Source organism: Anser anser, assembly GCF_964211835.1.
Source record: "Anser anser genome assembly, chromosome: 1".
NCBI classification, from domain to species: domain Eukaryota; kingdom Metazoa; phylum Chordata; class Aves; order Anseriformes; family Anatidae; genus Anser; species Anser anser.
In genome coordinates, this window is record NC_139720.1 from 99,807,133 (window position 1) to 99,832,769 (window position 25,637).

The window sequence follows — 25,637 nt, forward strand, 5'->3', positions numbered from 1 at the left end:
AACTGTTTGCTCAGCCCAGTCTGTGTTTAATCAAACACCGGCCTTTCTGCCCAGGACCAATCCCACGAGGGATTTGGAGATAAGAAACCGGGGGTGAGGGGGACACCGATTCCTCACCGCTCCTTTTTCTCATCAGCTGCCAAACACGGGATCACAGTTCTCACACATGAGGGAGAAGAAAGGACAAGGCATTAAAGAACAAAGAAAAGACATTTTTGATTTTTTTTTATGAGCCTCTTTTGTAAATTATACCTCTGGCACTGTTTGTACATGACCCTCTAAATGAACACATTTGTTCATTTTGCTTCTGAGCCGCACTGTGTCTGGTACTTAGGGGATAGAAAGGATCACATCCCTGCACTGGTGAAGACAGTGATACTTGTGAAACAGTGTGCGGCAACATTACACAACATTTTGGGGTGAAACAGGGGAGGATTCTGTATTCCCGACACTAGAGCTGGTGAAAAGAACTTGCAAAACTCTGAAATGTTAATATTTCAGGAAAGCTGTTGCTGAGAAAGAAGCAGAAGCACGCAGGTAGCAACAGAATACTAATGAAAACAAGGCCACATTTCCAGAAGTTGCAGAAACAAAAACGAATTATTTAAAATAAAAACAACAATAACAACAAAAAACTTTGAATTCTCTTCTCTCTTCCAAAAAATAAAAAATAAAAAAGTAGCCATATCTTTTTCCTTCCTGTGGCCGGCTCTAAGGCTTGCATTGAAATTCAGATGTGACCCTGCAGTTGATGTCTCCCCCTCTCCTGGAGCACCCTGGAAGCCCAGAGCAGTTACTGGTTACCTCCTGCCGTGGCAGACAGCGAGGGCCCTGGCTGCAAGAAGGTCAGAGTGTAGCAGTTTGTCTTCTCCAAAAACACCCTTACACCACCCTGAATAATATACCAGGGACACTGAGAGCTGCTGCTTGTTAAGGTCTGCAGAGAAGGGGCTGCCTTTGCTTAGTGCCAGTTCTAGGCATAAATATTTCCCTAAAGCAGCAATTTTCTGTGACAAAGTGTATCTAGCTTTGCTGCCTACTTTTCCAGCACCAACGCACCGGCAAACTAGGCACATGGCTACAAAGGAGAAGGTTGGGTATATGAAAACAGTGGTTACTGACTGGACAGAGGGAGAGCTAATTTTCCTTGGATGTCCCCTCTGGTCTTAGGATCCCAGGATCATGCAATAATTTAGGTCAAAAAGGACTTCAGAAGGTCCCTAGACAGGTCTTTGGCTTGAATCAAGGTCAGCTCTGAGATCTGCCCAGGACTTTATCCAGTCTTGTCTTGAAGACTTCAAGGATAGAGACTGCTCAGCCTTACTGGGCAGCTTGTTCCACTACTTGATGTCCTCGTGGTCAAAAAGCTTTTGTTCTATGCAGCTTGATCTTCTCATGTTTCAATTGGTGGGAATGTTTTGGAGAGATGAACTAAGAAAGGAAGTGTCCCATCCTCTTTTAAACTCTTTGGGGACTTTCTGCCTGCTTGGGATCCAGCCTGACCCATTGTCTCCAACTCTCCTTGCTCAGGGACAGATCAGGGGCTGAGCTTAGCTCCTCTGATTTCATGAAGTTAGTGTTTTCGTCCCATATTCACCAGGAACAGACCAGCTAACGTGGTTGTACAGTATTAGGTAGCAGTGCCTAATTGACATTTGCTCTAAAACAGATCAAAATTTAACCATATTACAACATGAGTACACTGGCAACAAGTTCACCTAGGAATGTTGATCATTTTATTATGGCAGTACCTGAAAGTCTGAACCACAGACCCGGACTCCCTTGTGTTAGACTCTAGAAGAATATAGACATAGCAATCTACAAGTTACAAGCCTTCTGTAGGTCTCTGTTATTCCTTCCATCTGACCACATGGCCACAAAGGCTCTCTCGCTACCCTGGCCTCTACCAGCTTTGCCATAAAAAAAAATCTTACCAGCACTATGCAATTCTCCAGCTCAAGGAGAGCTGGAAATAATTTAGTTCACCCTGAGTAGTGATTCATCATCGCCAAAGAAATAAAGTACCCAGCACCTGCCACCTACCCTTGAGACTCCTCTTCTACCAGACAATATGTAAGAGTAGAGTTCTTCTCACATTTCTGACAGTGAAGAATTACCCATTTGACTACAGTTGTGGAAACCAAAGTTGCAGAGTTTCAGGGACTTCAAGATTCCCTGATTCCCTGATTCCCTTATCCCTCCCTGAGCCATGCAGCAGGAGAGGTAATTTTAGCTTACGGTCCCCTTCGAGAACCTACGTTACTCTTTGCTCACACCTCTTTACAGTTGCCGCTCTGTTGTCTTGTCCTTGTGGAACAGGCAAAAATAAAGGTCTTGTTTTTTAACTGTGGGTAGACCTACTTCCTGCTTGTTCTTGCTTTCTTCTCTAAAGTAAGGAAGGACATGCTACGATCGCATTACTCACTTGACACGCTATGTAAATGTTTCAAAGCTTATTAGGTTGTCTAACCTTGCTTTTCCATTTCGTTCAGGGAAAAATATAACTTAATGAGATGCTGTTGAACTGACGCTGTTGGCCTTTGTGATTTATTGACCTTCAAATTATATGAAATGCACAAAAGAAGGATTCTTAATGCTTCTGGGATGTTTCTGACTTAGCCCATCACATTTAAGAGAGAAATCATAAATCCATGCTGACTACTCCTCGTCATCTTCTTGTCCTTCATGTGCCTGGAAATGGTGTCCAGGATTCATTGTTCCCCCACCATCTCAGGGATGGAGGTGAGACTGGCTGGCCTGTAGTTCTCTGGAACTTTGCCCTTTAATGTGAGTATTAAGTAATGGTCAAACACCGCAATATGTTGCATGGAGAGGCTGTGTATTCTCCAGCTGTGAAGATAGTCAAAACCCAGCTGGACACGGTCCTGGGCAACCTGCTCCAGTTGACCCTTCCTGAGCATGGGGGTTGGACTGGATGATCTTAGGACATCCCTTCCAACCTCAGTGATTCTGTGATTCAGCTTTAGCCAACTCCCTTAGTTTCAACCAAGTTTCAACCCCCTTAGTTAGGTGCATTGACTCTTACATATAGATCTTATGAAATATTAAGTATAGAGGTACTTCATTTACGTTATAGCAACTACCCTTTTTGCTATATGAATCATAAATATGATTCATAGTCACAGTGAATTGCTATCACATAAACATGATTCATAAACACAATGAATAACGGGTGAAAGAATAAGCCTTAAAAGCGTACAGTGTCTTCTCAGCTACCTTTCTGGGTTTATGACTTCTGCCTGTGCATGGCTCCATGTAGCCTTTACTCCAAAGAGATTCCAGCCAAAATTTATGACAAGACCCAAGAGAGATACGTGAAGAAGAATGTCACCAGTATTGGCTGCCTCATGATGTACTTGCGCCTCCACGGTACCTGCATACCAGCAGCTTACTGCCAGCTTACTAGGTGAGAACTATCCTCATAGGCACCGTGAGGTAGCTTTGCAAAGATATGCAAGGAGCTCATCTACGTCAGAGAAGCAGAATGAGAGGAAGCACCAAGGGGCTTGCTTGAAAATGTAACAGCTTGAAAACGGCATCTGGCATTCAACATTTCAACGTGAATGGAAGATGGGGAGAATGGAAAAAGCCTTTTAAATAGAAGATGAGGCAGCTTATATTTCACCAAATAGACAAAGGGGACTCAAATAACTAGGCTTCATAGCATGTACCTTAAAAGACCTTTCATTTCCTGATGAATCTCCTTCAAGCTCAGGGCATTGAGGGAGTGAACGGTCTGGAAGAAAAGGGAGGGAGAGAAAAGGAACTTTTCCCCTTTTTTTCCCTATGCTCCCCACTACCATTTTTCTGTGCAATGTCGCATGACAGAGGCAAGGCTGTGTGATCTTCCATGTCCCTTTACATTAACACTTGTCTAGCATGGTGTATATTTTCCAAGAGTAGGGCCTGCACCTTCTTAGGTTCCCATATGATGCCTAGCACAGTGCTTCCCAGCAGGAGCTGCACTCTCTCAGCACTGCTATGATCACTGCTCACCATCACTTCTTGTAGCAAGTGGATGTCCAACCCCAAAAGCAAAGCTGTTCTGTCCTGTGCGTGTAGATCTGAACCTGCTCACAAGGCTTGGAGAAGGGGACTGGCATGAGCAGAGCCTGCTGGGCACATGCCAATGCAGCGGCACAAGGCAGCATGTCACTGGTGCAGGCAAAAAGCCCTGCCAGAAATCCAGTGCGACAGCTTCAACTGGATGTCACACAACAATCAGAACCACAGCAGACGTCATCCCAGATGTTTTGAAATGCCTGGAGATTTTCCTCTGGTAACCTGCCAGATTTGGCATGCATGTGCAATGTATGTAAGAGGCAAGGGAGAGACAGGTCCTTTCTGACCTGGCCATGGACCTGTTGCAATCACCTATTGCTTTTCACAGTGACGTTATCTTACTTCCAAAATGACCAGTCTCTTCTCCTGCCCACCCTTATCCAGCCAAAATGCACTAATTAATGTATACATTTATTAATCTATTCATTCATTCCTGTCTCTGTGATCTCATCTTCCCTACCATGCATTTTTTTCTGCTATTTGTTAACCTTTTACACATTGCCAAATCCTACAGAAGTTCTCTAGAGCAGCTGCCTTTGTTTATGTGCTAGTATACTGCCTAGTACCAGGGGATTTAATCCTTTCTTGGAATCTTTCATCATAATATAAGGCAATAAAACAATAATATTTACATTTTTTTTTTATCACTGCCAACAGCTTTGTGGCAAAAAGGGCTCTTTTTAATAACATGTACTTTTTTTTTTTTTTTTTGTAGAGTGGCTGTTATGAAATATGTCCTTGTCATTTTTCTGGGACCATTCAGCAGCAGATGTCAGACAGGTTAATTATTATCATTTATTTGTGCAGGAAAGGTCATAAAAGTTGTCTGCAGCAGAGAACACACGCTCGTTGTCACCAAAAAACAGATGCTGCATGGAGAGAGGCTGGAGAAGCCACCTGCTCATCTTGTTGTGAAGCTTCTGCCTTCAGGCTAGTAGGACCACTTCCAGGAGTCGGGGGGAAATTCAGTCACCTTGGACTTTTCTGTCCTTCCCCCTGAACAGCCAAGGAGGGTGCTTGTTTTGGACAGTCACTGAATTTTGTGATCTGACCTTTTATTCCTCAGAGGTAGGACAGCCCATCAAGCCCATGTAAGCTGCAGCAGAGCAAGCCTTAGGAAGAGAGGATGGTATCAGACAGCAACATAAAAAACCCTGAGCTTAGTCCTAGCTTTCAAAGCTAGTAGGTCCTCTCGTACTTTAATAAATCTTTAACCCAAAGCCAGTAGTCCATTTCCACTTTGTAAATGTTAACTTTCAGGCCAAGGGAATGTAGTGGTGTATGGGCTAATCACACACCGTTTTACTTCATGCTCCTTCTCCTAGTCAGAAGAAATTACCGCTCTTTGGCTTGGATTGTTCACACAGCACTGACTTTCATTTGGTTGATCTAGTCAAGAAAGAGCTTGTATTTTTATTTATGAATTTGACTTGTGTTTGACATCTTGGGAAAAATCTGTGCTGAGAGGGAATTTGCCCGTGCAATTTCAGTAGGTATTGAAACAGAGTTTCTGCACATTGATAAGCCCAAGGGACACAACAAGCTGTATCTCAATGATATAATGTCGAAGCAGGGAAAAGAAAACATATCTGTACTTAATGTTATTTGCAGCAGAGGATGGCTAAGCAGCTAAACTGTCAGAGCTAGGTTTCACAGTCTGTTTGGAGAGCACAGATAGCTCTGATCATGTAAACCAACCTCCTAATAAACATTCTGGGGGACTTTTCCTCAAAGCTGTGTTAAAGCGCATCTTTCGAAAAACTACTAATTCTACCCCCAAAAAAACTCCAAACAATAACGAATCTGCTTCCCTCCGTTAACTGTTCCAAGCACCATCACTCTCACTGTTAAGAAACCACATCTGCAAATATGGATCTAGTTTCAAGACCTGTTTAGACACAGGTTCTGAGAATCACCGTTTATTGTAGTGCTGCCTGCACAGCTGCAAAGCCCTTACTCTGATTACATTCCCAAGACTTCTTCACTGGGTGTTCTGGTGTGCCATAAGGAGCCACAAAGGGATCCCATGCCCCATTTTCCCCATTTGCTGATCAGATGCTAGAATAAACCCGTAGTAGTACAAGCATATAACATTAAGAACAATACTTCAGTTTGTAAAGTCAGCATTTTGGCTATCTGTTAGGCTCTCACTATTTTAGGAGAACTTTGTAGTTGATTGGATGATTGAAATTTAAGAGGATCGGGACTGATTTTGTCCTCCTTTCTCCTCTTCCACCTAACATCTACCCAATTTTTTTTTTTTTCTTCCAGTGTCTGTCTGAGGACTTAATGCACGGTGCTGCAGCAAAGCACACCCTAAGGAAAGCTTTACCTCTGAGCACTTTCTGGTAACTTGCCAGCCAGTGACAGGTTCATCAATAATGATAATAGCTTTTTGTCAAAGAAAACTAGCGCACTAAGCCACAGACAAGCTCAGCCCTATAAAAGAATCAAAGAAACTGGCATCCTCTTAAGGAAAGCGAGACAGGAACATGACTTCTAATGGGAAGAGCTGGCTAACAAAAGAAAAGGAAATAGAAGGATTAAGCTCTCTTTGCTGAAAAGCAGAAGCAGCCCTTCTCTCAGCAAAGCCTGTCACCTCCTTATCAACTGAGAAACGATGATTCGAGCACTGACTTCACCATACCGAACTGAAAAATCTACTGACTGCAGGCTCCGACACAGTAGTTTGTATCTCGTTTGTGATAAATGGAGCACATTACAGCTGCCTCTGCAAATATTATTGTTATATCAATAATGAAAATTGGTATTAAGGTTGCCCCCAAACCCCCATTACTGGGTAAGTTCAAAATGCTTAAAGCCAGTGGCACCTTTGCTACAGATTGCTGCAAAGAGCAGGCAATCCTGTTGCTACTAAGCCAAAAGCATACATTGAAGAGTTTAAGGTTACTGAAGATACGGTTTTCCTGTATTTCTGTTTGGAAATCAAGAGGGCAGCTTGGGGGGGGTTCCATAATTGGGACATATTTGTGCCCTCAGTCATTCACCTGGACATAAATCCACCAGAAAACTCTGCGAGCCCTCTGGGGAGAAGGGAGGCTCTCTGCTCATTTGCAGTACATTTCACCTGTGTCTGCGTCGAAGTCTAACACACCTCAAAAGTACACGCACAAGCCATCCTCCCTGACGCCTTAGACTGACTGAGCATTAGGTACACAGCACCTGGGCACATATTTCTGCCGAGAAAATAACAAAGAGAGGGAGTAGCTCCAGTTTAAAGCAACTGGGTAAAAGCGCCCCAATGTGTAATGTGTGCGCCTATGACACCACAGATAGATGGGAGGAGAGGACAAGGGAAACGGAGGGAGGGAGAGATGATGGGGGGGAGAGAAATGCAAAGAGCCAGGAGACAGAAAACAGGTGATCCAGCAAGAGAGACAAAGTGAGGTGGAGAGAAATCCCACAAACAGGTGGGAAGGGGAAATCAGAGGGTGCAGGAGTAGAGCACAAAAAGAGGTGGGACACAGAGGGGTCACACAGGGGGAGGAATTCACACACTGATCTCTGAAGTGGACCTAGCACTTCTTTTAGAAGTAAATGTAACTGTGTTAACATCCGTGATTCTATTACACATCGCGTTGTCCTAAAAGGAAAATAATATGCATGATTGGGGTAACCTGATGAGATCTTAACAAATAAGATACTCAGTCTGGACTGGAGACCTGCGTGTATTAAAATAACTAAGATGTTAGATTCATGGCACTGCGTTAACGCAGGTATGAGATGATCACTGCGCCCTAGCTTGTGAGACAAAAAAATAAAATAAAAAAAACAGGGCTGGGCTGCATGATGAATATTTGGGAGAAAGATGAACAGTTTTTTTTAGTGACAATTTAAAACGTGTGTTCAGACAGTTTAAGAGAGAGGTCAAGCAGAAGCACAGAAGGGATGGGGCAGTAAGGTTAAAATTGATTAAGAGAACTGGGACGGTCATTCCACATCACTGGATCCTGACGCTTCATATACACCACCGCCAGCATGAGATTCCATCTCTACACACAACAGCATGGGTACAACTATGGTGTGGTGTTAAATTAGTGTCACTTGTGTATGGATTGATTACCTCTGATTAAAACAAAGAGAAAGATGCACCTGATCGCACACTCCACCTACTCTGCAGGCTACTGGTGCCTGAAAGGGACTATGCCAATTCCCATGGCTTGTCTAATTTATTATTCTCTACCCATTCTGCACTGCACTATATTTCAGAAAACAGAAGCTACCACTCCAAACTAAAACAATATGGAGATATTTAATGAGAGCTAAAGTGTGTGCCCGCCATGTAAATGCAAAAACCACAAAACAGGGATACTGCACTTATCCTAACCCCAAGCACAGGAAAACCATGAAATTCAGGGATTATAGAATCATAAAATCATAGAATCATAGAATATCCCCAGTTGGAAGGGACCCATGAGGATCATCAGGTCCAACTCCTGGCACCGCACAGGTCTACCCAAAAGTTTAGACCACGTGACTCAGTGCACAGTCCAATTGCTTCTTAAATTCAGACAGGCTTGGTGCAGTGACTGCTTCACTGGGGAGCCTGTTCCAGTGTGCAACCACCCTCTCGGTGAAGAACCTCTTCCTGATGTCCAGCCTAAACTTCCCCTGCCTCAGCTTCACACCGTCCCCACGGGTCCTGTCACTGGTGATAACAGAGAATAGGTCACCTGCCCCTCCACTCCCCCTCGCGAGGAAGTTGTAGACCGCGATGAGGTCCCCCCTCAGCCTCCTCTTCTCCAGGCTGAACAGGCCCAGTGCCCTCAGCCGCTCCTCATATGTCTTCCCCTCTAGGCCCTTCACCATCTTCGCCGCCCTCCTCTGGACACTCTCCAACAGTTCACGTCCCTTTTGTACTGTGGTGCCCAGAACTGCACACAGTGCTCGAGGTGAGGCCGCACCAGCGCAGAGTAGAGCGGGACAATCACTTCCCTCGACCGACTAGCGATGCCGTGCTTGATGCATCCCAGGATACGGCTGGCCCTCCTGGCTGCCAGGGCACACTGCTGGCTCATGTTCAACTTGCTGTCAACCACAACCCCCAGATCCCTCTCTGCGGGGCTGCTCCCCAGCGTCTCGTCGCCCAGTCTGTACATATAGCCAGGGTTGCCCCGTCCCAGGTGCAGGACCCGGCACTTGCTTTTGTTAAACTTCATGTGGTCGGTGATCACCCAGCTCTCCAATCTGTCCAGATCTCTCTGCAAGGCCTTTCCACCCTCATGCGAGTCCACAACTCCTCCAAGTTTGGTGTCATCGATAAATTTGCTCAAAACACCGTCTAGTCCTACATCCAAATCATTTATAAAAACATTGAAGAGGACTGGCCCGAAAATGGAGCCTTCAGGGACCTCACTGGTGACCATCCACCAGCCAGATGTGGCCCCATTTACCACAACCCTTTGAGCCCTGCCTGTCAGCCAATTGCTCACCCATCGTATGATGTTTTTGTTTAGCTGTATGCTGGACATTTTGTCTAGTAGGATCCTATGGGAAACCGTGTCAAAAGCCTTGCTGAAGTCCAAAAAGATCACATCAGCTGGTTTCCCTTGATCGACTAGATGGGTGACCTTATCATAAAAAGAAATCGAATTTCTTAGGCAGGACCTACCCCTCATGAACCCATGTTAGCTGGGACCAATGACTGCATTGGTCCCAGCCAACATGGGTTCATGAGGGGTAGGTATTATATTTAAACATAGCTTGAATATGCTAATATCCCTAACTTGGCCCCGATGAAATGCTACAAGAAGAAAAGTAGGTAAAAATACTTGGGGGAAAAGAAAGTGCTTAAGTGCTTTATAAAGTAATCTATTCTAATCTGGGACCACAGATGCTGAAACACTGTAATCATGGTCACATGGGTCTGCAATCATTTTTCAGGGCTACTGACAGAGAACAGCACAGAAATTTCGCCTTTGCCCTTTAGAATTATATCCAAATGACAGATTTCTAAAGGATTTCAGTGCATTAAAATTAACTGTATTGAAGTTTAGATTTATTTATGGCCTGGCAGAGTTAAGGGTGGTGATATCAGAATAAATGTTTTGACAACACAAAACGGCTTGGAACAACTTTGTTTCTCATTTTCTTTAAGTGAAACATCCAGACTAAAATACAAAAAGGTAAATTCTTTAATTCCCAATGTATCGAAAGCACTACAGTTTGATAAACAGATACATCAGAGCCATGCCTCCAGGGAAGCATCCTTCACTTTGCAGAGGAGACAGCAAGACTGACCATGAAGTCACTTGTCACACCATGCAGCAAGTCAGTTCAACAGTGGATGGAAATAACCTGGCCTGGACGATGAATATTTGGGAGGAAGATGAACATAGCTCTTTTGGGTGACAATTTTAAACTGGTGTTCGGAGATTTTCAGGCCAGACTGAGTTTTATGGCTCACAGCTGGATGAGTGAGCCCAGACAAATGTAGCTCAGCTCCAGCAGGAGCCACATCCTCAAGAAAACTGTCAACCTGCTAACCTTCTACTGCTTGCCCACATGCTCCGTATTTTTCCTCAGTACTGGTCCTTTATCTTCTCTCCCTTCTACCACAAGAGTATTTACTTCTAATTTGCCCCTACATCCTGATTGTCATAACCTTCAGTCCCACTGACACACAGGACCTATGCATCCTGACCATCACAAGGTTTCTCACACTATGGCTTTGTTTCTTCTTTGTGGAGGCTCAGGAGTGAAACACTCAAACACAGGTAAGTTGCAACTAGAGCTTACCCTACAGCATGCTAAGCAATGCTCCTTTTTTATTAAGTGAAGAGGAAAAGCTGCTTTGGAAAGCTGCTGCTTCCATATCAAAGACCTGTGCAACCGTTGCTTCATGCAGCACCTTCAACTGAACAGCCTTCCTTACTCTGCAACACTCAATTCTCTTAAAGCTACAGGGTGAAGGAGAAAACAGGCCTAGCTTTCTTGACGTCCTCTACAGCTCCTTGGTAACAGGAGGGACTTCAGAGCTCCACGAGACAGAATCTGACCTTGAGAAAATAATTTCAGCTTTCATTGTCAAAGAAAGAGAGACAGACATTCGTGCTGTCATGAGCTGCATAGCTCAGACATGAGTTTTCTGCTAACAATATTTTGCTACCTTATTTTCCTTGGCCATAAAGTAAGTGTAAACTAATAACGTATTTCATACAGGCATCTAAAAGCTTAATGCACTCACATTTGCAAATGTTCTGAGACCTTTCTGGAAATGGCCTAAGGAAAAGTAAAGTATCCATATTTTTAGTAAGCTTGACTGGTGCACCTAGCTGTCATTTTTGTCCTGATTAGTGGCAATAGGCAGCTTTCCATTTATTTCCAAGCAGCTGCTAGGGAAGAGCTGCAGGCAGATGTAATCTGGAGACTGCAGAACTCAGCTCACTGTCATTTTCACACCAGCTTTTTACTTTCTCCTACTTCCATTTATTATTAATCTGTAATTATATCTAACTCCAGCTCCTAGTTAGCCTTTGCCAGAGGCTTAACCATTAGCAGTGACTATGAGAAACGAGTGGAAAGGAAAGGGAAAGAAGAAACTGCCAGGAATCAGGCTTTCACCACTCCATGTAATCCTGGGGAGCTTGGGCTATTTTGGAAGCAGCTTCCACAGTAGATGAGACCACCCCAAGTGGACAGTCCTGTGTCCTTAGCACTAAATATGAAAAGGAAACATCTTATCAAATAACTTATTTTCTAACCATACTCAGTTTACACTTTTTAAAGGGCTTTGTATCCCTTTTAAATTTCTATCCATTCTAATTCAGCACTGGATGTTCTTATATTTCGTGTTTTCTGAACCTACTGAGTGTTCAGGCTCAGTAAGACCATGTCGCATATGTTCCACATAAGCACTGTATAAGACCACACTTTTTCCATCATGTTTCATTGTATTGCCTTTTAACTTAAGAACAACAAGACACTCAAGTTTGAACAGAAAAACAGGAGAACCCGATTCACTTTTTCCTCTCCAAAGTAAACCATTTGAATTTAAGCAGCAGAATTAATATCACTTGTTTTCCACTTGTGATTTTTTTAGGCTTCGAATCCTTTTTCATCTCTCACCTATTGCTTTTATCCCTTCTGTTATATAGGGCTGAATAGTGCGTTTCAGGTAAGACAACACCATTCATTTAGTAATGGTGTTCTATTATTTTCCAGACCATTCCTTACCCGTTCTTACATTTTGCTCACTTGTTTTGTTCACTTTACTGCAAATGAGAAGCCCATTCAGTGTCATCTTTCTGTTAGAGGTAAGACGAATGAAATTCAATGCAAAGATTGTCCATAAGCTTCCAAAATAGAGAAAAAGATGTCAAATATATGTGCTATGCATGATAGTTTCCCACAGCAGTGTGGGAGGCACTGAATTTATTGCACACTTTCCCCAAATGTTCCCATATCTCCAGACGGCCTGCAATCCTAAGAAAGACTCTACGTTTCAAATTAGATTTCTGGAAAGTCTTCAAGTCTTTTCCAGCAAGAGTAGCTTCGGCAGTCTACCCAGCCAAAGCATGATTTCATTTTATTCTGCTTGACATAAGAATTATTGTCTTTAAGCATCCAGTGGGAATGGGAATGTGGTCAGAAACTCAGAGAAGTCATCTTCCACTTCTCCTTCAATGTTCAGTCGTAATGAAGGCTCTTCAGCGTTCCTCCTCCAAACCTCTTTCTTTCCGAGAAGCCAGGAATCTAGAGACAGAAAAGATACGTCATCAGAATCAGCAGGAGCTCCCTCTAGACCATATTCATGCGCCTGTTACCAAGCCAACTGCAACAATGCATTCCTCTTCCACGCTGTCTCCAGAATCAGGACTAAAATGCTACCTTACTGCGAGAGGAGCACCATCAATTAAACAAGAGGTAAAACTGGAGCATAGATCTTTTGTCCTGTGGCTTTTGTCCTTAAGGCTCTTTTGGCAAGGTTTAAAATGAAAGCCTTGATTTCTCGGGAAAATCTTAAACCAGTTAATTAGAGACTCCAAAGTCTGTATTTTCCCCCAGATTCAAATGCATAAAAGAACCTCTCCTCCACTCATTTTTGAAACTGTAAAATATTATTACTACATTCCATTAAACAACTGTTGATACTTAATGCTGTCTAACCTGAGACAGCAGTACTTCACTGGTAATTGAAAGTACAGTTTTATCAAATGGTGAAGGCTTAGAGAAAGCCATCAGAATAGAAATGGCTGCAACAATGCAGAGGATTAGCACTCCTATTTTCACAGCCTATCTGTATATACTGCTTACACTGTGACAATAACTGCTTACAAAAAAAAAAATCTACTCAAAACCATCAGAAGCTTCTCTGGCTTAATGGTATTTCAAACATATTTGCCATTCAGTGCACCCTGAAAGAAAGGGATACATTGGTCTCTAATACTGTGTTAGATGGCTGTCCTATTGGTGGCTTCACAAAACGGTGATAACAGTCCAGAATAACTTCTATGTCTAACTACACATAAGCAGAAACAGCAGACTCAGTAAGCGCATCCATATTCTGATAGGAGATATAGTAAATTAAAATGGAAGGGGTTGGCCAACCATACAGATCATGCCAGAATACGGGCATGTATGGATGATACGGGAAGAGAATGTAATTCACAATACAAAGCAGATTGTGTAGGTTACACACCTCACTGGTAAACTGAGGAAGCTAATGAGCTTATTCAAAATAAAAGCCCACTACAGAAACACAATTAAATTTTAGTTAGGATTTTCAGACCTAAAACACAAACAGATATGCAAGGTATTCATCCAAGAATTATTTTGTTCAAGCCTGAAAAGCAATCAACTCTAAGAGAAGCCAGGCAGTTTTGCACACAGGTTCAACTAGTCTAAATTGCTCTGAGAATTCAAAACAGGAAAAATGAAATCATTATAACTCAAAAGTAGCAAGACACCAGAGCTAAAAACTTAGTTGCTTTAGCATTTTTAATATTAAAATCAGTAATTAAGAGTAACAATTATTTATTTATATGAGATCTGATTGAGGCCACTGCTACAAGCAATTTGAAACTTATCATTCAATTCATCCTGAGGAATTCTATAATAAAAGTACCCCAGAACGCAAGTGATTGAAGAAACCTATTGTAGAAAACCCAGAAACAGATTCATAAGATCTACATTAAACAGATCACTTCTGCTAATAACTTCATGAGGTTACATTGAAATCTCCAGTTCCAATTTGGATTTTGTCTCTTTAAATATGACTGCCCTCTGCTTAAGATTTGTTTTAAGCTTTAGAGCTGTTGTCAGAGAGGCAGATGAAAGTAGCAATCAGCAGGCTGTAATCTTTGGCATGAGGCCATAAGGAATATAAAGTTAATCTCTGGATAGCCACTAAAAGTGATCAAATAAGAAAACAAAAATCTTACGTCATGCATCAAAGACAACCAGCGCACAAGCAGATTTCTGCATTAAGCTATTATCCCCATGAAACAGAGACTTCCTTTCTCTAGGATGAGAGGAGGAGAGGAAAGGGGAGGAAAAAAAAGCAATCTTGCAGAACTCAAACAGGAAAAAGCAAATTTATTACTAAAACGCGTAAGAACACACTCATAGGAAGTAATCAGTTTGTAATTCCAGATCTTTTTTTCACTAGCCCTAAGGGGCTTCAGCACAGCTACACTTTGTGATACATTTGATTGCATTTCATTGGTGCTATTCACTCTAATTTGCAAGCACCTCACAGATGTGATGAGTGGAACCTCACTATTCCCTATATGGAAGGCAATGCATGGAAAAACTGGGGCAACAAAAACTTGAAAGTGACCTGCCCAAATCAAGAGAGTCACTTCTCTTGTTCTTCACCAACTGCACTGAAAACAGTTCATTTAACCGTTTAGGAATGAATCACATGCTGGTATCATACTGCTGTTTTTCCTGTGGTTCCACACGCTCTATGATAACTACCTGTACAAAGCATATAATGCTAGTTCTAGCTGTGCAAAAATGCTTTTTCATTGACCTTCAAGACAGCATCTCTGGCCTAAACATGTAAACAGGCAGCTTGAAGCTGAGAGATCTGAAAGAGATCTTATTTGCCCATTCTACCTCTACTAGGTTAGCATACTTACTGCACTGCTGATCACATTACAGACACATATTTCAGCTGACAGAAGTCAGGCATTTTTCTTCCTATCCAAAGCAGCTGTGCTCCCACAGATTTAAAAACTCAACAACCAGCATAGATTAGCATTTAAGTCACACGAAGCCCATGGTTTAAAAACAGCCTCCATCAGCAGTTCACATGACACAGGGAAAAACAAAACAAAAAAGTATGAAAAAACTACAAACCTGACTGCCATCTCTTAAGAAGTATCTCTTCTCTATGACCTGGGGAAAACAGTGAGAGAATGATCTTAGCAGGCACAACATATGCATAACCTCAGATTCTAACCAACGCTTCACACCTGAGCACTGAAACTCATGACTAACTGGGGAGAAGTCTGAACCCAAGCCCCTTGCCCGGGACCTATTGCTTCAAGTGCAATGCTCTGTTACACATAGAAGGAGTTACCACCTCCAGTCATTCCTAGTAAAGTTGGGTTATCCTCAACTTCTATACACCTAATTAAATTAGCCCTCGTTTAGCAGTGGGGGACTTTGGTGTCTCCTTGTTGCATTGGAGGCAATGTTATTCCCACCCCTCTCTGCAGGTGCAGAGGTTTTGAGCACTAGCAGAAGCTCGTTCTGCTGTTGCCCCCCAGGCATTAGGTGATGTTTGACACAAGGCAGCCTTACTTGGTCTCTGAGAATGATGCACACACTGTCTGTGTCGAAGGGCACCTATGGAGCCAGCACCATCAATCTAAGAATCAAAAAGCAACCTGTCTCACTTTGTACAGTCTGCACCCTCCTCCAAATAAAATCCAGGCCAAATTTCCTCTTTTTAAAGAATGATCTGTTACAGGCACTGATCTGCTCCACAGGGAATGTAAAGTGCCTTAAAGCACTCCTGTCATTTTCACAGTAGGCCTTGATGCTCTCCTGTGCAGAAGAGGAATGTGCAAAGTTTCTACATTCCTGAAGTTTGCTTTAACGAGGAGCAACAGAGCTCACCAGAGTCCTGTAACTCCCCACATTACTACTTCAGCACACTGCAAGCCCTCTGGCCTGCCAAAAGACTCCAAAAGCATATGCAGAGTGTCTTTGCAGAGTTGTGAGTTCTTCTGCATTGCTCTATGTAGATCAAAAATCAAACTTTCAAGTGAATCAGCTACTTTCCAGTGGTCTCCAAGAGCAGACCAGTCTTCAGCTTGCCCATACCTAGCTTGAACCAACACAAGAAGCAGAATGTGAAAGGAATACCTTACTATTGTTCCGTGATGACATCAGACAGTGTTCAATATATAGAACAATAAAACCTATCTAATTGACTTGACTTACCTTATCAAAAAATCTGCTTAGCTTGACAGCGTTGGAAGAACCTGCCGCCAAGTAACGAGGATTGGTGCAATCCTAGAACCAACAAACCAATCACACGGAAATCAATGCAAGGAAGCCATACACATGGAAATCAACATACCATTTTCCCCCAAACATGCACATACAGTCAAGCTTGCATGGTGATATGTTTTGAATTTGAGACCAAAACAGTGTTGGTAACACCAATGTTGTGGCTATTGCTGAACAGTGCTCACACAGCATGTAGCCTTTCCATTCCTCACATCACTCCACCCGCAAGCAGGCTGGAGGTGGGCAAGAAGCTGGGAGGAGACACAGCTGGGACGGCTGACCCCAGCTGGCCAAAGGGACATCCCATACCACAGGACGTTATGCTCAGCCATAAAAGCTTTGGGAAAGGAGGAGGAAAGCAGTGATGTTAGGAGACATGGCATTTGTCTTCCCAAGTAACCACTATGCATGATAAAGTCCTGCTTTCCTTGAAGTGGCCGACCATCTGCCTGCTGAGGGGAAGTAATGATTGAATTCCTTATTTTGCCTTGCTTGCATGCACAGCTTTTGCTTAACCTGTTAAACTGTCTTTACTTCAACCCACGAGTTTCCTCACTTTAATCCTTCTGATTCTCCCCCTCATTCCACTGGGTGGGAGTGAGCGAACAACTTAGCTGCCTAATGGGGTTAACCCACACCACACATATATACACGTGTTATATATACATATACAGAAATAAGTAATAGGGTCTTGACGTTTCATTCAAAAATACTTTGGGTCAAAACCAAGAAAGGGAACATTTAAACCCCAGCCATTGATTCCAAGCTTCGGTGACCTTATCTAACCCCCTCTACCTCCCTGTAGTGAAACAAAGGCTATCATTGCATCAAGTAACTGAGACAAATGATCAAAACGTGCATGACTCCAGCACTACTGAGAAAATCACTAGAAGCCCAATTTTTGTAACAACATCTCTACTTAACAAAAAAATCAGAATCACTCCCATTTAAAAAGAAAAACAACATTGGTGACAAGGATACTAACCAAATTTATCTCTTCAGCATTGAAATCCTCAGCCAAGAAAGCTGTTCTGGTCAAAACTTCATTACGCTTAGTTTCTGGGATCTGGTCCAGCTTAGTTCCTATTACCAGCAGTGGAATCTGGTTATCAGCAAACTGTTCACGGTCATAGTCACTGTTGAAGGAAATAAATACAATCCCGAATGGAGTGATGGTCATCTAAGTAGGCACAGGGGCACCATCAGATTCCCCAACCCTTTCAAGTAAGTGTAATTTACGGAACATTATTTATTTAAGTGAGAACATGCTCTATCTGTAAATTAAGGAAGGGTTTCTACATCTAACGCTCTACACAGAAACTGAAAGAAAAGAGAAAAAAACATGATTGGATTTCTTCTCTGCATAGAACTGCAGGTCAGAAAAATGCTAGATAATTTACACAAGCAGGAAAGAAACAGGAATTCCAGTACTGTACCAAGCATACATGGCCATCAAAGACAGAGCAGGAAACTGGCAACTCTGTCTGACCAACCAAAGTTCCTTAATATAGAGTTTTTAAGGTAGGGCAATGAAATAAATTGCAACTGTGAAACACATTCCATGTTAAAGCAGGTTGAATGACACTTCTGAGGTGTCACATTACTAACTTCTTCCAGAGAAGGGCTACGAAGCTGGTGAAGGGCCTGGAACACAAGTCCGATGAGGAGCAGCTGAGGGAACTGGGGCTGTTTAGTCTGGAGAAGAGAAGGCTCAGTGGAGACCTCATTGCTCTCTACAGCTACCTGAAAGGAAGGTGTGGGGAGCTGGGGGTTGGCCTCTTCTCACAGATAACTAGTGATAGGACTAGAGGGAATGGCCTCAAGTAGCACCAGGAGAAGTTTAGGTTGGAAATGGGGAGACATTGCTTCTCAGAAAGAGCAGCCAGGTGTTGGAACAGGTTGCCCAGGGAGGTGGTGGAGTCTTTGTCCCTGGGGGTGTTCAAGGAAAGGCTGGGCGCTTAGAGACATGGTTTAGTAGGGTGATGGTTGGACCAGATGATCTTGGAGGTCTTTTCCAACCTTATTGATTCTGTGATTCTATATTTGAGTAAAGGTAGCCACTACAAGCTGAATACCAGCAAGCTTTCATTCGGATATGAATAATGATCAAAGATAGCCTATATAAAATTAATAGTATTTTAATTAAACGTCATTACAAGTCCAAGTTCCAACCATTGCCCTTAGGATGCCTTTCATTTTTACCGAAACCAAACCTTACAGAAAGTAACTTTACAAGTAATAACAACTTGATCAAGTGTTTGCTAAGGGCCTGAGCATCCGTCCCTGACAGAAGTGAAGCTTTTGAAAATTAAAAAAGTTGTGAAAAATCTTTCTGTAGAAAAACTGGAGAAATTTTCAGTTTACATAATGCAAACCCTGTCTTTCCCTTCTCCCATGTTTCTATAGAAGCACCTGTGCACCAGCACAGGCATAAATAATTGATTCTTCCCCAGAAAGCTGCCCGTTGCATTCCTGGTCATGCATGTGGTTTATCAATGATCTGAAAACCTCCCTGATTATGTGTATAACAGGAGCACAGAGATAACAAGAGGGCATACTTGACAAGATGTTGTAAAGCTAATTACTAAAGTGCTCTTTATGCAGCATTCTTCAAGCTCTTTTTTTTTGGCACACTCCTGAAATCACTCCCACCCCTCAAAAAGTGAACTTCCTTGGTCTGGGTGCATTGAAGGGAAGGGTTTCGGAACAGAGACCAGCCATCCCATGATACTTACTGTACAAGTGCTTTGCATCTCTCGGTACAGACATACAAGCCTTCAGGTATCAGGGAATGGACCTACTCTCACAGAAGCCTCAAACAAATGAAAGACACAGTAAACATCTTTTTCCTTAAAGCAAGATCTACTGTTTGGGAAGCTACCAACAGAATGGCCTGATCAGCAGTGTGAAAAGAAAAGAACAGCAATATTCTTTGATACTCCCCTATTTTTTTATTTCTTTATTAAAAGTTCAGACACACCAAACATTGTGTGGTTTTCAAGTAGCCTTAGGGATGAACAAAGACTTCCGTAACAGCCTGGAATTACCGTGTCTTAATCGTGCACGTATGTTTTTCACTCACCCATTTGTCACAAGAACTCCTGTTGGAGCAACATCTCTGTTGAGTGCTTCCAAGGTCCAGCGATACAAATTCTGGGATGATTTCTTGTTGGTTAAGTCATGCACTAAAACTATCCCTGAAGTGAAAGAGTAGGTAGCAAGATGTTATTTAATGATACATATTTTTTTCTTATCTTCAGAAAATGACATCTGCAGGTTCCTAGATATCTGAGAATCAAGAAAGAGAAGTATAATCGGTAAAATAAATGAGTAAAGCTGACAATATCAGGATGCAACTGTTTTTTTAAAGCTGCTTATCATGTATTGAATAAGAGCTAAGAGAAAAAATCTCATGAAAGGAGGAAAAGAACAGCCATCTCAGGTTTAACCCATAAGAGGTTTGCAGGCATTCCCTGATTCTGCTTCATTGAGTCCTAAGGATACCCAAACTCTACCACTGCAGCAGAGAATTCAGCCTTTCTCTGTTTTGTGTAATTAGTAAACTTTTTTTTTTTGTCACACCATCTAAGAAGTCTAAAGGCTGTTTCTTTTTTTTTTTTTTTTTGAAGGGTTTACAGAGCACTGTTGCTTTCCTGCATTTTCAAAAACTGATGCCAAGTACCTGGGGAGGTACCCAAGGGGAAAACAGACAAACTTTCACCGTCCACCAAAAGGCTACTAGTTAAATATGAATTAATATGATGTCATGCATTATAGCTTCCGTCATTTTTCATTACTACAATCCCTCAAAATGTAAATTCTGAAACAGGAAAACTGCCAGACAAATCTCCTAGCTGTACTATTAACAGACGCCCACTTCTGACCACAGTTCCTAACTCAATTACCAACTCCTGCTAGCAAATTTCTTCTATTTATTCGCACCTTCTGCAACCTGTGGAATGCTCCCACTTCCTCTAGACTTTAAACCATCATTAATTCAAGGACAAAATGGCATTATACCTTTTATCTTCATCGGGGGTTTGTTCTCAAAACACCTCACACCCCACAGATGTAGAAAACACGTTAATTTAATGTTTCTTTTATTATTTTTAATTGTAATTTTTTAATTCTTTCATTTAATCTCAACACCCAAAGATACCACCCACTGTACACACTAAAAACAAACCACATTTCCACATGCATTTTCTGCCACCCCACGTTACTGTGCACAGAGACTCACTGCTATGAGAGTTCCTAGCATGTCACAACCATATCCCTACTTCGAAGCATTTATCTCAGTAAGGGCATAAAAAGGCAACTAAACCATGTGCCCATCCCCAGTACAGGGAGAAAAAGCATGACACAACGTAACCTGGCCTATGGCAACAGACTGAGAGGCATTGCTGCATTGCTGTGAGAAACATGCCCCACCTCCTGACAGTCTTCCCCAGCTGTGTTTTTGATAGGTCAGTTCCCTTATCTGTTTCACTGAAAACTTACACAGAGAGTTGCACCAGCAGAAAAGACTGTCAACATCAAGGAAGAGTGGACAGGACCAATGACCACTCAAGGATACGTTCCTCCCACATAAAGGTCTGCGAGCCGCAGCCTTGCTGCATTTTCATTGTCTTAGACTACCACAATCCATGCAGCGGAGGCAGGGATACTGAAGCTGAAGATCTGTGATCAAATGAAGAGTAAACTGTATCTGACCTCGAAACAACCAGGTCTCCCTGACAGTCTGCACAGACACTGCCACAACCAAACATTAACCATCTTTTGATGTCAGGTTTTTCAGATCACCGCAAGCCTAGAAAGGACATGCAGTCAGGCAGAGGGAACGCATTCATCTTCTCTTCTTACATCAGGTCAAACTGGCAATTTGTGAGACAAGCTCTAATGAAAGAATTTATCTAATGAAAGAAACCAGAGCCAAGGCTAACTACCGACGCCAACGGTTTTCATACGCGAGCTGGCTAATACTATCTTTTGGGCAGTGGAGATAAATAACTCTATTTTAATAACTTCATCAATTATAGCTCAGATACATAACTTTGAAATTTCATCTCCTAATGTGCTGTTCTAGGATATTTCCAAGTCTGACCCACACAGGCTGGCACACTGTGAATTTTGTGTCAAAAAGAAATCCATCTTTTTCATGTACCAACAAGGCTTACTTTGTGAGCACAAATCAACTCAAATCTTATTTAGAGAGGTCTGGTTAACAATATAAGTAAGAGATACCTACACACAGTTTTCCCCCTCGAAAAGAGGAAGAAATAGCTACTTAAACAAGCACAGAGCAAAAATGTTTATTGTATGGCTTAACTCATTATTGAAGGTCCTCAAATTATGAGGAACAAAGAATCACAATATTTGAGGCAGATTTTCAGAAGCGGATGTTAATCTTGCATACATTGATTTTTGGTGAACTACTCATGGATGCCAAAAATAACAACTGAAATACTGCACTATTATGTTTATAATCTCTTATTCCCTACTTTAGTGGTTCAGATGAACCACCAGACCTTTAACTCAGTACCTCAAAGTCAGGGATGCCATCCTTTCAATGGAATAAAATATTACTTTCCATCATCAGCAAGTTGCAAGATTCAAGTACTAAAAAGTAACTTGGCAAACTGGATGAGCAGAGGGCAAGATGGTTATCAGAATATTGCAATCTTATGGAAGAACAGTTCACATTTGTCAGAGTGGGATATAACTATCAAAGTTCCTACCATAAATTCAAGTTCATACCATATCATAAATTGAAATGTTTCTCAGCTATAGGTTTTGGAACTGAACAGGCGAGAAAATATTGATGATATTTCTGTATGTCTATCAGGCCTGGAAAGGTGAAGGCAGCCTTTTATGTCTGCAAGCATAGCTGGAAAGGACACCACCACAACTTCAAAGACTCCCTATTGCACCAGCTGCACAAGACTGAAGGGAAAGGTGGACGAAGTTCATTTGTATAGGTTTGCATAAAATAGCTTTCCAGTTTAAAACTGAATCCATAAATTCTCTCTAAGAATGGCATCAGTTTCTTTCTTGTATAAACGTACTGGAATCAGAAAAAAGAACAGGATAGCCCTCAGCCAGACTTAAAGGAGTCCTGCTCCAGAACCAAGAGAGAGATCTTAACAGAAAAAGACACAGAAAAAAGATTTACACCAAGCAAACTTACCATTCAGTGAGTTATAAAATACTGCTCGTGTGCTTTTTACACTAGTGGCACTACCCACTGAACCTCCAACATCCCACAGCTCAATATAGTACGTCTTCTCTTCCGGAGTCCCTTCTTTGTAGTCATGGATCTAGTGGAAAATTCACATCATACATAACCACAGCATCACCTTGTAGAAGTTAAGCCATACAACGCTTTCATGTTCAGGTGAAATACTGCACTATTATGTTTGCAATCTCTTATTCGCTACTTTAGTGATACAGATGAACCACCAGACCTTTAACTCAGTATCTCAAAGGAAGGGATGCATGGATAGAAATTTGCAAATTTTAATATCGACAGAATTTCAAACCTTTCAAGTGGGAAGGGACTGGATGGATTGAGTCAAGCGGTGGCCAGTAGCTATCATAGTTCTTTCTCCCACGAGATGGAGTTTGGCAAGTCAGCAGGGTCAGTTCTTTCCGCCCAGATATTAACAGACTTTACGCCTCATGGTGTACTTAGAAAGAGTGCGTTGCTAAAGCAGATGTAAAGACAAGGGCATGACTTCTTGTGCTTGTTAAAACCTGTGTGGTAGTACTGCAGGACTAAGCGTATTGACACACTGGATTCCAACTCACTGCATCAATTTCCTCCCCAAATTCTCACTGCCATCTCAACTGAATTAATCAAGACCAAATTTTGGTTTACGCCCCAAATGGATTGCCGTGTTTCTTCCCCCAGATTTTGGAAACATGTTTTGGAATTCTTTGAGGTGAAACCCATAGGCAATAACATGGGACTGCTCCTAACCTATGTCACAGCATTCCAAGGAGAATGCAGCAAATTATAAAGGATGAAAGTGTTTATTGCTATGCCACGTAGGGCTGAAAGCTTCTTGATGAAGAACCTCATTCCTCTGCAAGGAGCAGACAGCACAAAAGGTCACGCTCTGTACCCTCCAAGTAAAACAAGTTAACGCTTTTTTCCCCAGTGGGTTGGGCTGACAATTTAATGGTGCTCTGACTGTTTCTTGGGTAAGTCCTGTGCCTTCTGACTTAACCTGGCCACTGGGCAACCTGCAATGCGCTGGTGGCCGCAGCAGCCAGGAGCTGCTGTGAATTCACTCTTAGCAACCTCCTCTTCTTATTCAGTGCTTTTTGTTTCAAAGGACTGTTTTCAGCAAAACAAAACCTTGAAGCACAGCTCTTCCTGAGGTGGAAATGAACACAAAAAGGGTGAAAATAAAAGCCGTGGCCCTTCACCCTTTAAACTCCTTCACCCTTTAAACTTTTACTTAGCGAGGGGCCCAGCCCGACACCTACTCGGACGTCCACCGAGCAGCCCACCGTCCACGACGGGTTTCCCAGCACCTGGTTGTGGCACAGCAGGTGCACGAGCGACGACTTCCCCACACCTGCAACGGCAGGAAGAAAACGGGCCCGGTCAGCGCCGGCACCCAACGGCCGCCGGTAACGGCCCTAACGGCCCCAACGTCCGCCGGCCCCATGGTGAGGGGGGGGACAGCGGCTCACTGCGCATGCGCCACGGTAGCGGGCGGGAGGGGGGGGGGGGCGCCCCGGGGGTGGGCGCACTCACCGGAGTCGCCCAGCACCAGCACCTTGACCCTGTCCAGCGCGGCCATCTTAGTCTGCCTAGCAACCGCGCCGCCGCGCCCCGCCTTCTCCCATCCGCCTGCCAATCGCTGCTCGCGCCCTTTCGCTTCCTCTCATTCCATTGGCTGGCTGTTGGAGGAGCCGGAGCGGTCCTCGCTTCCGATTGGCTCCGCTCGCCCGAGGGGGAGGTGGGGGAGCGTGCGGGCCAGGCGCCATGTTGTGGAGGGGCCGGGCGCCATGTTGACGCGCCGGGCGCCATCTTATCGCGCCGGGGGCGCAGGGCTCTGACGCGGCCGGCGGAGGCGCCGCCCGGCGAGGAGGGAGAGCTGGCAGCCGCAGGAGGTCAGTGCCGGCCCCGGGCGGGCCTCGCCGCGGCTCCGACCCGTCCTCCGGGGGCCCCGCCGTCGGCAGAGCCCTCCCCCGAGGCTCGGGGGTCGCCCCCCTCAGCTGGCTGAGCGCCTGCCCCCGGCCCCTGCTTCGCCTCGGGCTCCCAGCCGGCGCCCGCCTCGCTTCTTGCGGTCTCTGTGGTGGTTTTTTTTATGTGTTTTTTTTCTTTTTTTTTCCCTCTTAATTTTTCTCTTAGGTTATCCTGCTGAGCCCCTCGTTCATCTCGTAGGGGGTCTCTGGAATGAGGTGTTTAAAACCCCACGTGTAACAGAATGGGGAGGGTAGGATGCAGCGTAAGGGGGTTTCTGCTGAGCTCGGGTCTGTGTCTGCGCGCTGGGTCAGTGCGATTTGGGATTTGTGACATTTCTGGAGGCTGAGGAGCAACCGGTGCCGCCACAGCTCTGGAGAGTCAGCAGCCTGCTGCTGCCAGAAGGCCCATTTCTAACCCCGTTCTGTTCTGCCAGGTTTGGCCATTGACTGAGGCTGTGTCGTGCAACCATTCAGTTCACTAGGTTAACGAGATACTTTGTGCGTTTATTTTCTTCTGGCCTCACAAGTTTGATGCTTCCCAGAGGAGTAGGGGAGCATCACACCTCATAGTGGCAGTGAGCTGTTAAATTTGCCTCACCTGCTAAACTTGTATTATCACAATTAGCTCAGAATAAATAAGAAAGATCAATATAATGAAAAAGGTGTTCATCAGCGCATAGTTAATGTACAACTTAACCAAATACAGATGATTTAATATCTTTCAACCATGAAAGGGAGTTTTTTCTCTGATCTCTTTCCTGCCCTGGCATCCTCTCACTTCTGGCTCTGTTGCTTGTCAGACTTTTCTACTAGCAGATTCGGTCAATTGCACTGTTGAAAAGCAAACCTAGCAAAAGAAAAAGAAGGAT

The 25,637-nt window shown here is 43.4% G+C and overlaps 2 protein-coding genes across 3 annotated transcripts in view; one reads left to right on the top strand and one right to left on the bottom strand.

Moving 5' to 3' along the window:
- Window positions 1-10,215: 10,215 nt before the first annotated feature.
- On the bottom strand, window positions 10,216-24,488 carry RABL3 (RAB, member of RAS oncogene family like 3). 2 transcript variants are annotated; one of them, XM_083849807.1, is made up of 9 exons: window positions 24,335-24,488; window positions 24,061-24,152; window positions 22,757-22,886; window positions 19,652-19,766; window positions 17,555-17,705; window positions 16,501-16,572; window positions 15,856-15,922; window positions 15,409-15,447; window positions 10,216-12,798 (listed from the first exon to the last, which is right to left on the bottom strand). In XM_083849807.1, the coding sequence occupies exons 1-9, from the start codon at window positions 24,378-24,380 to the stop codon at window positions 12,662-12,664; spliced, it is 849 nt and encodes a 282-aa protein (XP_083705933.1). In that variant the 5' UTR covers window positions 24,381-24,488; the 3' UTR covers window positions 10,216-12,661. The 2 variants fall into 2 exon arrangements, with proteins under 2 accessions (XP_083705933.1, XP_083705934.1); XM_083849808.1 differs by lacking the exon at window positions 15,856-15,922 and having other exon boundaries at window positions 24,335-24,487.
- A 53-nt stretch (window positions 24,489-24,541) lies between these two features.
- GTF2E1 (general transcription factor IIE subunit 1) overlaps window positions 24,542-25,637 on the top strand; it is a 55,224-nt gene continuing 54,128 nt past the window's right edge. The window contains exon 1 of the mRNA XM_083849796.1: window positions 24,542-24,693. The gene's annotated coding sequence lies outside the window, so the exon portion shown is untranslated. The remainder of the gene's footprint in view (window positions 24,694-25,637) is intronic.

What these genes read in the sequence shown, in the direction of transcription:
- RABL3 (XM_083849807.1), bottom strand. Translation starts at nt 24,380, where the DNA reads ATGGCCGCGCTGGACAGGGTCAAGGTGCTGGTGCTGGGCGACTCCG. An exon ending in ATGCTGAAGAGATAAATTTG is followed by an intron (nt 16,573 to 17,554) that starts GTTAGTATCCTT and finishes TGTTGGTTCTAG; the next exon opens with GATTGCACCAATCCTCGTTA. An exon ending in GCATCATTCTCAGAGACCAA is followed by an intron (nt 15,448 to 15,855) that starts GTAAGGCTGCCT and finishes TGTTTTCCCCAG; the next exon opens with GTCATAGAGAAGAGATACTT.